At 40.2% G+C, this 12,500-nt stretch overlaps 1 protein-coding gene across 3 annotated transcripts in view; it reads left to right on the top strand.

Annotated features, from left to right (window-relative positions):
• usp4 (ubiquitin specific peptidase 4 (proto-oncogene)) overlaps nucleotides 1-12,500 on the top strand; it is a 111,672-nt gene that overhangs the window by 46,854 nt on the left and 52,318 nt on the right. For all 3 annotated transcript variants that reach the window (XR_009826842.1, XM_062054265.1, XM_062054258.1), the window contains exons 15-19: nucleotides 1-131; nucleotides 3,315-3,527; nucleotides 3,615-3,682; nucleotides 3,749-3,864; nucleotides 3,942-4,091. The exon at nucleotides 1-131 is cut by the window's left edge and continues 96 nt beyond it. Coding sequence is in view for 2 of the 3 variants with exons in the window: in XM_062054265.1 (XP_061910249.1) it covers nucleotides 1-131; nucleotides 3,315-3,527; nucleotides 3,615-3,682; nucleotides 3,749-3,864; nucleotides 3,942-4,091 (678 nt within the window). In the remaining variant the exon portion in view is untranslated. The remainder of the gene's footprint in view (nucleotides 132-3,314; nucleotides 3,528-3,614; nucleotides 3,683-3,748; nucleotides 3,865-3,941; nucleotides 4,092-12,500) is intronic.

Here is a 12,500-nt window from a genome sequence, read left to right as displayed (position 1 = left end):
ATCATCAAGAGCCAGTGCCAGCTTGGGTGGCTGCAGTAGTTCCCTGTTGGATGGAGCCTCCTGCAGTGCCAGCTCCAGTAACGGCAGCAACCACTCTGGGCCCGCCACTGAAACGAACGGTCTCTATGATGGTAAGCTTATATGTTAGAAATGAACACAACAAAACATGAAGAGAGTCAACCTCTGTGCAAACTTGGCTAATTCAGTCCACTAGGGGTGCACCGATTCGTCAACATTATTGACGAATATCGGCAATAAAATTTGTCGACAATATGGATGGATGCATAGTTGGTGACGTCATCACTCATGACGGAAGCGGGTAAGCGCGGCATCTTGTAGGTGGGAACATATTAAGTGTAAAATGCAGTATATTTAAAGCAAAGGCATGGTGTCAGACATCTGGAGAATGCCGTCTCAACTCTGTAAAATAGTTAGCTTGGTAGCTAACAAGTGTGTGACAAGTTGTGTGAAAATAAAAAATAAGTCTAACTATCATTACTATCAAGTCCACCAGCTAAACTTTGTCTAAATCAATTCAAGTGCTTTTTATTTGTCAGGTACTTCAGGTGTGAAGCAGCATCAGCCCAATAATAAACATTAATCACACACACGAACATTAGGCACCAAAGCACTGATATTTTAATTAACATCAATCACACACACACAATGATAAAGGTGTGATAAATGTTGATAAATGGCTTTCGCTTTGCATAGTAGAGTTTTAACTTACACTTACAGATGTAGCAACGAACTGACAGTGGTTTTCTGAAGTGTTACAGAGCCCATGTTGGGATATCCTTTACACACTGATATCGCTTTTTGATGCAGTGCCTCCTGAGGAATCGAAGGTCCGTAATATCATCGCTTACGTGCAGTGATTTCTCCAGATTCTCTAAACTTTTTGATGATATTATGGACCATAGATGGTGAAAGCCCTGAATTCCTTGCAATAGCTCATTGAGAAATGTTGTTCTTAAACTGTTCGACAATTTGCTCACGCATTTGTTCACAATCAATCAATCAAACAATCAATCAATGTTTATTTATATAGCCCTAAATCACAAGTGTCTCAAAGGGCTGCACAAGCCACAACGACATCCTCGGTTCAGATCCCACATCAGGGCAAGGAAAAACTCAACCCAATGGGACAATGAGAAACCTTTCTTATTAAAGAAATTCATAAAGTCATCTGCCGAGTGGGTGGAGCTACTGGGCGGAGTCCCTTGTTGGGTTAGCGATGCTACTGTATTGAACAAATATTTAAGATCGTTTTTGTTGAGGCGGATAAGATTTGAGTAGTATTTAGCTATTAAACTATCACTCCATGCTTGATGGAAAACCAAGTTTAGTCACGCGCCATTTGCGTTGCAGCTTTCTACATGATAATTTAAGAGCTCTAGATTCTTCTGTAAACCATGGGGTATGCCTTTTAGGGGTCCTTTTTAGCTTTAGCGGTGCTATACTATCAATGGTTTTGCGCAGGGCGTCGTTAAAGTTGTTAGTGAGGTTATCAATAGAGCCCACATAATTTGGGAATGGTGCCATTACCGAAGGCAGTAGGCCAGCAAGAGTCATTGTTGTGGCAACATTAATGTTGCGGCTGCTAAAGCAGTTATGATTATTATTATTAGCTTGTTGACAATGAGTCAGAACTTCGAATTTTATAAGGTAATGATCGGACATTACTTTAGTATACGGTAGTATCATAATTTTGGAGGTGGTGACCCCCCTAACAAGCACTAGATCTATCGTATTACCGTTGCGATGCGTGGGTTAATTTATTATTTTTGTAAGACCACAGCTATCAATTATAGTCTGGAGCGCCACGCACGGAGGGTCCAATGGGGTATTCATATGGATATTAAAGTCCCCCCATTATGATTATATTGTCGGCGTGCGTCACTAGATCAGCGACGAACTCTGAGAATTCACTGATAAAGTCCGAATAGAGCCCTGGGGGGCTGTAGATAACAGCCAGGTAGAGAGGCAGCGGTGCGACAGAACTCATAGTAAGCACCTCAAACGATTTATATTTATTACTTAGGTTAGGGGTAAGGTTAAAGTTTTCATTGTATATTAGTGCGACCCCCCCACCCCTTTTAAGGTAACGGGCAATATGCGCATATATAGTTAGGAGGAGATGCCTCATTCAGCGCAAAAAAATCGTCTGGTTTGAGCCAGGTTTCGCTGAGATCAATGACGTTAAGATTGCTGTCTCTAATGACCTCATTAACTAATAACGTTATGGGAGACAATGATCTTATGTTTAAAAAGCCCATATTATAGGTAGTGGGCTGTTTTGAGGAGTTTTTGTTAAAATTATCCGTAGTAGCAATAATGTTGCGTTTATTTTGCGTAGTGCGCTCTAAATAATTTCGACCATATCTAGGAATTGCTATGACGGGAATTTTCAGATTGTTTGCTTGGTGCTGCGATACACTGAACGCATCATAATTTGCCACCTCAGTAGAATGCATGTCCACCTCTGGCACAGTCACTGCAGAAAAAACATGTGAGTTGTGTATTATTGTAGGAGAAATGCTATGTGTGCAGGTATTTTTCAGCTTGGCGCTGGCTAGATCTAGCTTAACAGACTCCTCACCCGGACTAACAGACTCTGTAATTGCCTGTGACCGGGCTTGCTGTAGTGTAGTTAGTCAAGTGTGACTCAAACAAAAATCTATGTTCCTAAGCAGAATGATGGCGCCTTCCTGGTTAGGGTGAAGGCTGTCTCTCATCAACAGGCCCGGTTTGCCCCAGAAAGAGGGACAATTATCAATAAACGTTAGTCCCTGTTGTCTACAAAAACTAGGAAGCCACTTGTTAAGCGAGACTAATCTGCTATATCTCTCATCATTGCCTCTCGCAGGCAGTGGGCCAGAGACAAGTACTCGATGCGGTGACACAAAGTGGTGACCCTCACTCCATCCTTGTTTGTGAATGACTGAGCATTTCATGGAAGTTGATTTTATATCATGGCACCCACCTGTTCCCAATTAGCCTGTTTATCTGTGGGATGTTCCAAATAAGTGTTTGAGGAGCATACCTCAACTTTCTCAGTCTTTTTTTGCCACTTGTGCCAGCTTTTTTGAAACATGTCGCAAGCATCAAATTCCAAATGAGCTAATATTTGCAAAAAATAACAGTTTTCCAGTTCAAACGTTAAGTATCTTGTCTTTGCAGTCCATTCAATTGAATATAGGTTGAAAAGGATTTGCAAATCATCGTATTCTGTTTTTATGTACGATTTACACAACGTGCCAACTTCACTGGTTTTGAGGTTTGTAAATATAGGCTTCTTAAAATTTCCTCAGGGGAGGAGGAGGCCATGGACCACCAGTTGAGTCCAGAGCCAGAGAATGGCCAGTCCGAAGAGGAGACCTCCGACTTTGAAAATGGGACGAAAGAGAGTGAGGCCAAGCCGCGCTCTTTACCGGCCAAGCTCTTCACGTTCAGCGTTGTCAACTCTTACGGAACAGCCAACATCAGCGCGCTGCCTTCTGATGGGAACATCCTCAAACTTAATTGTCGGTGTCTGTTCTGATAGCACTACTAGTTTTTTTGTGTTTTTAAACAATTTGTTCTGACGTGCTTCCCTCACTTTATTCGTGCAGCACATTCCACTGTGGCAATCGACTGGGACTCTGAGTCAAAGATGTGTTACGATGAACAGGAGGCAGAGGTTTGTGACATTTTCTTTTTTTCCCATGTAAAAACCTTCATTCTTGTGCACATATGTATTGTTTAGGCCTATGAGAAGCACGAAAGCATGCTCCAGCCCCCAAAAAAGAAAGCCACAGTGGCTCTGAGAGAATGCATCGAGCTCTTCACAACCATGGAGACACTCGGTGAACACGATCCATGGTAAAGCTTCACAACTGTCACTTTGGATTCTTTCTAACCGTCCACCCCTTAAACATACTTCCTGTTTCCTTTGCCAGGTATTGTCCCACATGCAAGAAACACCAGCAGGCCACAAAAAAGTTTGACCTGTGGTCATTGCCTCGCATTCTGGTTGTTCACCTGAAGCGCTTCTCCTACAACAGATGCTGGAGGGACAAACTGGACACAGTGGTGGATTTTCCCATCAGGTATGTAGGCACGTTTTCTCATAGTGAGTGTCATTTGTGGCTCTTAGGCTAACTGGCCATGTCCCTAGATGGCTTCAAAACTCATTTGAATGAGGAAATAGGAAATGAGCTGTCTATTTCAAATAGGCCTGGGCGATAAATCAATTGTATCAATAAATTAAGATTTTGTTGCAGACAATTTAAAAAAATCCAAAATCTAAAGTTTTTTCTCCTCTAGCGTCAGCATATTTTTTGCCCCCAAGAGCTTATGTTGCTTTCCCCTCATCCTTATGTCCTTAGTGGAGAGTCACACACATGACAAAATATGGCTAATGCTAACGCAAACAAGAGCAAACATTTAGTTTCCAAGATAAAAATAGTCTTGTCAGTGGTTTGGTTTTAAGGCAACAGGCATGGAATGTGACTGCAAGCTGCAAAGTTTGTTTAAAAAAGGAAGCAGCACAACACATTTATTCCAGAAATTTAAAACAGAAGCATCCAACCAAGTGGGGTAATGTAACTTTTTACAAAGCAGCTTACTGTGTTCGAATTGTTTATACCAGGTACTATGTATGTATCATGTTAAAAAAAAGAGCAAAATGTACAGAGCAAACAGTAAAGCAGTCTCTCCGCACATCGCCAAAGATGTGGTGCACATACAGTAAAAAAAACCCTGCGTTTATCCACTTACCTAAACTATAGAGCCCTCTGAAATAGGGACATAATGGTAAACGGTATAATGACAAACCCCGGTAAAATACCAGACGGTTAGTAATACCGTTTACATTTTTAATTACTGAAAAACCGTCATTTATTAATGCATTTTAGCCAACACATCTTATTTCTTGGAAACAGGAGTTGCATCAGCGCTGGTGCATGCGCACTAGCACCGTTTGGCTTTAGAAAACATGGTGGCAATGACACAACTCTTGCTACAGAGATTTCCCTTTGAGTAAACGGAGCGGATCACTTCGTTTTACTTCATTTCACTCGCTTCACTACCGTGGAGTCTCGGCGTGCGTCTAAGAAAGCATTGCGGTTTATTATATGGCAACAGGTTTGGAAAATATTGAACACTGACTCATTTGTCCTACACAAAAAGCATACAGCGGAGGAGAAAAATATTTAATGTTACTTTCATTTTCTCAACACAGCGTCTTTCACTCTGTTGCTGTGAGTGAAAGTTACGATGTAGCAGGCGATGTGTAGGGAACGTTGCCACAACTTGTTTATAAAGTCTTGCCGTTAGTTTACAGTCTATTTTTGTTGGCCAAACTGTTGTGCTGAAACACATGGTGTTCTTGGAGAAGAACAAGGCTTGTTTATTTGACTTTGTATTCATTAGCCAAACTGCTCTGTGTTTGTTGAATACACAAAGTTATTACTTTAAAAACCATTCATGTGACATCACATTTTGTGAATGTTTTATGGTGTATTATTAATTCCTATACAAGATATGTCTGCTCAAACTCTTAATAGATGTATGTCCCGATACAACATGTACATACATATAAAGGCATCATGTAATTAGAAAAAGCTGACAGGTTGATACTATTGATTATCAAAAACACACGTCTTTTAAATATATATATACAGTATATATATATATTTATCTATAGCCTCTTTGACATTACAAAATGTAATTATGCCGTCGTGTTCATGCCCCACCCCAACACTGTTTTACATAGCTTAATGAATAATTGTGATTAATGAATAATCATGATTAATAATCCTGATTTCAATATTGATACAAATAATAATAAATAGTAATAATCAATCAATCAAAGCAATCAACGTTTTTTTTATATAGCCCTAAATCACGAGTGTCTCAAAGGGCTGCACAAGCCACAATGACATCCTCGGCTCAGATCCCACATCAGGGCAAGAAAAAACTCAACCCAATGGGATACAATGAGAAACCTTGGCGGGGACCGCAAATGTGGGGACCCCCCTGAGCGACCGGTGCAATGAACGCCGCCCAGGGGAGTCTAATCAATGTGACAAAATCATATGCGTTGGTTAAAGCTGCCCCGCCCTATAAAAACACACACCTGTGATAAGTGTGCTGTTCTCAAGAAGCATTGCCTGATGTGAACCATGCCTCGCACAAAAAATTATAAATAATCTACAATAATGTTTCCTCTTCAAAGTAATTCATTTTGAATGTGTCAGGTTTTTTTTTTTTTTTAATTAAACTTGGTTAAACTATTTAAGTACTTTTGGAAAATTTTGAGCACATTTAAAAATACTGCAATAATAACTGATCATTTTGTCACAATAACCGTGATAAGAAATGTTCATACTGTGATATCCCTACACTCAATGTTTTTCTTGATTATTTGCATACAATGCTACAACTTATCAACAGAAGTATTTTATTCAAGGCAAAAGTTTTAAGTTTGCACTTTATTTATCTTAATGTTGGAGTTTATTTGCATACAATGTGCAATGCTACATTAATTATTCCATAACAAGTATAGTTTATATCTATAACAAAATTGTAAACAATATTTTTTGTTAAAATAAATCAGAGTTGTTTTTTTTAGGCCGTATTGCCCAGGCGTACCTCCAAACAACATAGTGTCTTTATTAGCGGTGGGAATCTTTGGCCACCTCACGATTCGATTACGATTACAATTCAGGAGCTACGATTCGATTAAAAATCGATTAAAGTTAAAAGTTAAAGTCCCAACATTGATGCATCTTTAATTTATGTATATTGTTTTACATTTCTTTTCGATTCACTAAATAAGCGTTTATCACTTGCAACTTTTAAAAACAGTGTATTTGTAATAGGAAATTCCCATCAGATGTATAAAATTAATGGAAATGTGTACCAAACGGTGTGTCTTATAATAAAGGAGCTGGTCGGATCTCTCGGTGAGATGGCTTGCTGTAGTCAGCCACATTTTAAAACTGTCTGAATTACTTTATTTACAATAAATAAATCGATAATTGACGTTTACTAATCGATTTTATAATCGTCCATATCCAAGTTGCGATGCATCTAAAAATCTATTGTTTCCCCCACCTCTAGTCTTTATTGCCAGGATTGTGTGCTAAAGCAACTTTTCAAATGCGAGTGATTCACTTTGTTAAAAAAGATAAATTACTTCAGGATTTGTGGTGCAATCGATTTCCTTTGCGCAAAGAACTTTGTGAGGAACTATAATATAAATGTCCTTGTTACCTGGGTACCACACCTGCTGATTTGGGTTGGGTTCCCAGGGTAACTGCGGCTGTACTTTGGCTCCCGCACATAATGGGAGACGAATACAGTTGCAAGAAAAAGTATGTGAATCTTTTGGGATTACTTGGATTTCTGCATAAATTGGTCATTAAATGTGTTTTAATCGTCATCGACGCCACAACAATAGACAAAACGCAGTTTGCTTAAACTAATACCGCACACAAAATTATAGGTTTTCATCTTTTTATTGAACTCAACATTCACAGTGCAGGGTGGAAAAAGTATGTGAACCCTTAGGGTAATGACTTCTCCAAGAGCTGATTAGAGCCAGGGTCAGACAACATGGAGTCTAATCAATGTGACAAAATCATATGCGTTGGTTAAATCTGCCTTGCCCTATAAAAACACACACCTGTGATAAGTGTGCTGTTCTCAAGAAGCATTGCCTGATGTGAACCATGCCTCGCACAAAAGAGCTCACAGAAGATCTACGATCAAGAATTATTAACTTTCATAAAGCTGGAAAGGTTTACAAAAGTATATCTAAAAGCCTTGATGTCCATGTGTCCATGGTAAGACAGACTGTATGTTCAGCACTGTTGCTACTCTCCCTTGGCGTGGTCGACATGATGACTGAGAGCACAGCACAGAATGCTCAGTGAGGTGAAGAAAAATCCTTGAGTGTCAACTAAAGACTTACTGAAATCTCTGGCACATGCTGACATTATTGTTGACAAATCTACAATACGTAAAACCCTGAACAAGAATGGAGTTCATGGGAGGACACCACGGAGGAAGCCACTGCTGTCCAAAAATCATTGCTGCACGTTTGAAGTTTGCAAAAGAGCACCTGGATGTTCCACAGCACTGCTGGCAAAATATTCTGTGGATAGATGAAACCAAAATTGAGTTGTTTGAAAGGAGGGTCAACCAGTTATTACATCCAAGGGTTCACATACTTGTTCCACCCTGCACTGTAAATGTTTACATGTTGTGTTGAATAAAAAGATGAAAACCTATATTTTTGTGCGGTACTAGTTTAAGCAGACTGTTTGTCTATTGTTGTGACTTTGATGAAGAGCAGAAGACATCACCAATTTTGTACATACTCTCATACATAGGTACATACACTCGCATATATATATATATATATATATATATATATATATATATATATATATATATATATATATATATATATATATATATATATATATATATATATATATATATATATATATATATATATATATATATATATATATATATATATATACATACATACACAAATACAGGACATACATAAGCACACACAGTACTATACAAACATACTGTATACACACATGCACATATACATGCATATAATCACATTTCATCAAACATAAATTAACGTTGTCCCCCCAGGGAAAACTGTGTAAAACACGGCACACTGATAAAGCTTAACCTATTTTTACCATAACAATTTATAAGGTTAATGCAGTCCGCTTCTCTTTCTTCCCCTCCATTTTTATGCTTTCTTTTGTAATTTAAGTATTCATTATATTTATGTTTTGTTGCATTTGAAGCAATTGTATTGTTGATAATTGAGGTAATTATTATTATTCATTATCATTAGAGCTATTTCTATTGGTATTTGTATTGTTCCATTTGTAGCGCAATAATGTTTATTGTCATTTCTGTGTTATTCCTATGTACTTCAGTAACTGGTTCTTTGCTATAATTTTTCGTATCCTATTTGTACATATTGTCTCAGCTGGTGTTGTTCTGTTGTTGTTGTCTCACTGTCTTATCATCCTCTTGTCCACACAATTTCCCTCTGTCTTTTTTTTTTCTTCTTTCTATCCCTTCCTGTTTAGGTTCGACTGTGCCAAACATGAAATACATCCTTTTAATAAAGCTAAATACGAGTAAAGCAACAAGAGAAGTATCCCACACTTCTCTTTGTAAAATAAATTCTGTACAGCAGATATAGGCATCTACATCAACGTACATATACGTATGTATGTGTGTGTGTATATATATATATATATATATATATATATATATATATATATATATATATATATATATATATATATATATATATATATATATATATATATATATATATGTGAACATTTTATATACAAAAAACGGTGAAATAACTGAAAACAAGTTTTATATTTTAGTTTCTTCAAAATAGCCACCCTTTGCTCTTACTTTTTTGCACACTCTTGGCATTCTCTCAATGAGCTTCAAGAGGTAGTCACATGAAATGGTTTTCACTTCACAGGTGTGGTTGAAGCTCTTATGAGCAAAGGGTGGCTATTTTGAAGAAACTAGAATATAAAACATGTTTTCAGTTATTTCACCTTTTTTTGTTCAGTACATAACTCCACATGTTTTCATTCATAGTTTTAATGCCTACAGTGACAATCAACAATGTAAAATTGTACAAAATAAATGTATTTCTGATTCTGATTCCTTGAGGGTGCATGGGAGTTTGCCCAACCAGTCTACATGTGCTTTGTGGACTTGGAGAAGGCATTCGACCGTGTCCCTCGGGAGGTCCTGCGGGGAGTGCTCAGAGAGTATGGGGTATCGGACTGTCTGATTGTGGCTGTCCGCTCCCTGTACGATCAGTGCCAGAGCTTGGTCCGCATCGCCGGCAGTAAGTCGGACACGTTTCCAGTGAGGGTTGGACTCCGCCAAGGCTGCCCTTTGTCACCGATTCTGTTCATAACTTTTATGGACAGAATTTCTAGGCGCAGTCAGGGCGTTGAGGGGATCTGGTTTGGTGGCTGCAGGATTAGGTCTCTGCTTTTTGCAGATGATGTGGTCCTGATGGCTTCATCTGGCCAGGATCTTCAGCTCTCACTGGATCGGTTCGCAGCCGAGTGTGAAGCGACTGGGATGAGAATCAGCACCTCCAAGTCCGAGTCCATGGTTCTCGCCCGGAAAAGGGTGGAGTGCCATCTCCGGGTTGGGGAGGAGACCCTGCCCCAAGTGGAGGAGTTCAAGTACCTAGGAGTCTTGTTCACGATTGGGGGAAAGTGGACCGTGAGATCGACAGGCGGATCGGTGCGGCGTCTTCAGTAATGCGGACGCTGTATCGGTCCGTTGTGGTGAAGAAGGAGCTGAGCCGGAAGGCAAAGCTCTGAATTTACCGGTCGATCTACGTTCCCATCCTCACCTATGGTCATGAACTTTGGGTCATGACCGAAAGGACAAGATCACGGGTACAGGCGGCCGAAATGAGTTTCCTCCGCCGGGTGGCGGGGCTCTCCCTTAGAGACAGGGTGAGAAGCTCTGCCATCCGGGGGGAGCTCAAAGTAAAGCCACTGCTCCTCCACATCGAGAGGAGCCAGATGAGGTGGTTCGGGCATCTGGTCAGGATGCCACCCGAACGCCTCCCTCGGGAGGTGTTTAGGGCACGTCCAACCGGTAGGAGACCACGGGGAAGACCCAGGACACGTTGGGAAGACTATGTCTCCCGGCTGGCCTGGGAACGCCTCTGGATCCCCCGGGAGGAGCTAGACGAAGTGGCTGGGGAGAGGGAAGTCTGGGTTTCCCTGCTTAGGCTGCTGCCCCCGCGACCCGACCTCGGATAAGCGGAGGAAGATGGATGGATGTATTCTGATTCTGAAATAGTCATGAAAATAAAAGAAACGCATTGAATGAGGAAAAGGTGTGTCCAAACTTTTGACCTGTACTGTGAGTGTATATATACAGGTAAAAGCCAGTAAATTAGAATATTTTGAAAAACTTGATTTATTTCAGTAATTGCATTCAAAAGGTGTAACTTGTACATTATATTTATTCATTGCACACAGACTGATGCATTCAAATGTTTATTTCATTTAATTTTGATGATTTGAAGTGGCAACAAATGAAAATCCAAAATTCCGTGTGTCACAAAATTAGAATATTACTTAAGGCTAATACAAAAAAGGGATTTTTAGAAATGTTGGCCAACTGAAAAGTATGAAAATGAAAAATATGAGCATGTACAATACTCAATACTTGGTTGGAGCTCCTTTTGCCTCAATTACTGCGTTAATGCGGCGCGGCATGGAGTCGATGAGTTTCTGGCACTGCTCAGGTGTTATGAGAGCCCAGGTTGTGGCCTTCAACTCTTCTGCGTTTTTGGGTCTGGCATTCTGCATCTTCCTTTTCACAATACCCCACAGATTTTCTATGGGGCTAAGGTCAGGGGAGTTGGCGGGCCAATTTAGAACAGAAATACCATGGTCCGTAAACCAGGCACGGGTACATTTTGCGCTGTGTGCAGGCGCCAAGTCCTGTTGGAACTTGAAATCTCCATCTCCATAGAGCAGGTCAGCAGCAGGAAGCATGAAGTGCTCTAAAACTTGCTGGTAGACGGCTGCGTTGACCCTGGATCTCAGGAAACAGAGTGGACCGACACCAGCAGATGACATGGCACCCCAAACCATCACTGATGGTGGAAACTTTACACTTGACTTCAGGCAACGTGGATCCTGTGCCTCTCCTGTCTTCCTCTAGACTCTGGGACCTCGATTTCCAAAGGAAATGCAAAACTTGCTTTCGTCAGAAAACATGACTTTGGACCACTCAGCAGCAGTCCAGCTCTTTTGTCCAGGGTCAACGCAGCCGTCTACCAGCAAGTTTTAGAGTACTTCATGCTTCCTGCTGCTGACCTGCTCTATGGAGATGGAGATTTCAAGTTCCAACAGGACTTGGCGCCTGCACACAGCGCAAAATCTACCCGTGCCTGGTTTACGGACCATGGTATTTCTGTTCTAAATTGGCCCGCCAACTCCCCTGACCTTAGCCCCATAGAAAATCTGTGGGGTATTGTGAAAAGGAAGATGCAGGATGCCAGACCCAAAAACGCAGAAGAGTTGAAGGCCACTATCAGAGCAACCTGGGCTCTCATAACACCTGAGCAGTGCCAGAAACTCATCGACTCCATTCCATGCCACGCCGCATTAACGCAGTAATTGAGGCAAAAGGAGCTCCAACCAAGTATTGAGTATTGTACATGCTCATATTTTTCATTTTCATACTTTTCAGTTGGCCAACATTTCTAAAAATCCCTTTTTTGTATTAGCCTTAAGTAATATTCTAATTTTGTGACACACGGAATTTTGGATTTTCATTTGTTGCCACTTCAAATCATCAAAATTAAATGAAATAAACATTTGAATGCATCAGTCTGTGTGCAATGAATAAATATAATGTACAAGTTACACCTTTTGAATGCAATTACTGAAATAAAT

The sequence above is a fragment of the Entelurus aequoreus genome, linkage group LG01, assembly GCF_033978785.1.
Source record: "Entelurus aequoreus isolate RoL-2023_Sb linkage group LG01, RoL_Eaeq_v1.1, whole genome shotgun sequence".
NCBI lineage: Eukaryota > Metazoa > Chordata > Actinopteri > Syngnathiformes > Syngnathidae > Entelurus > Entelurus aequoreus.
This window is presented reverse-complemented; position numbering and strand designations above follow the sequence as displayed.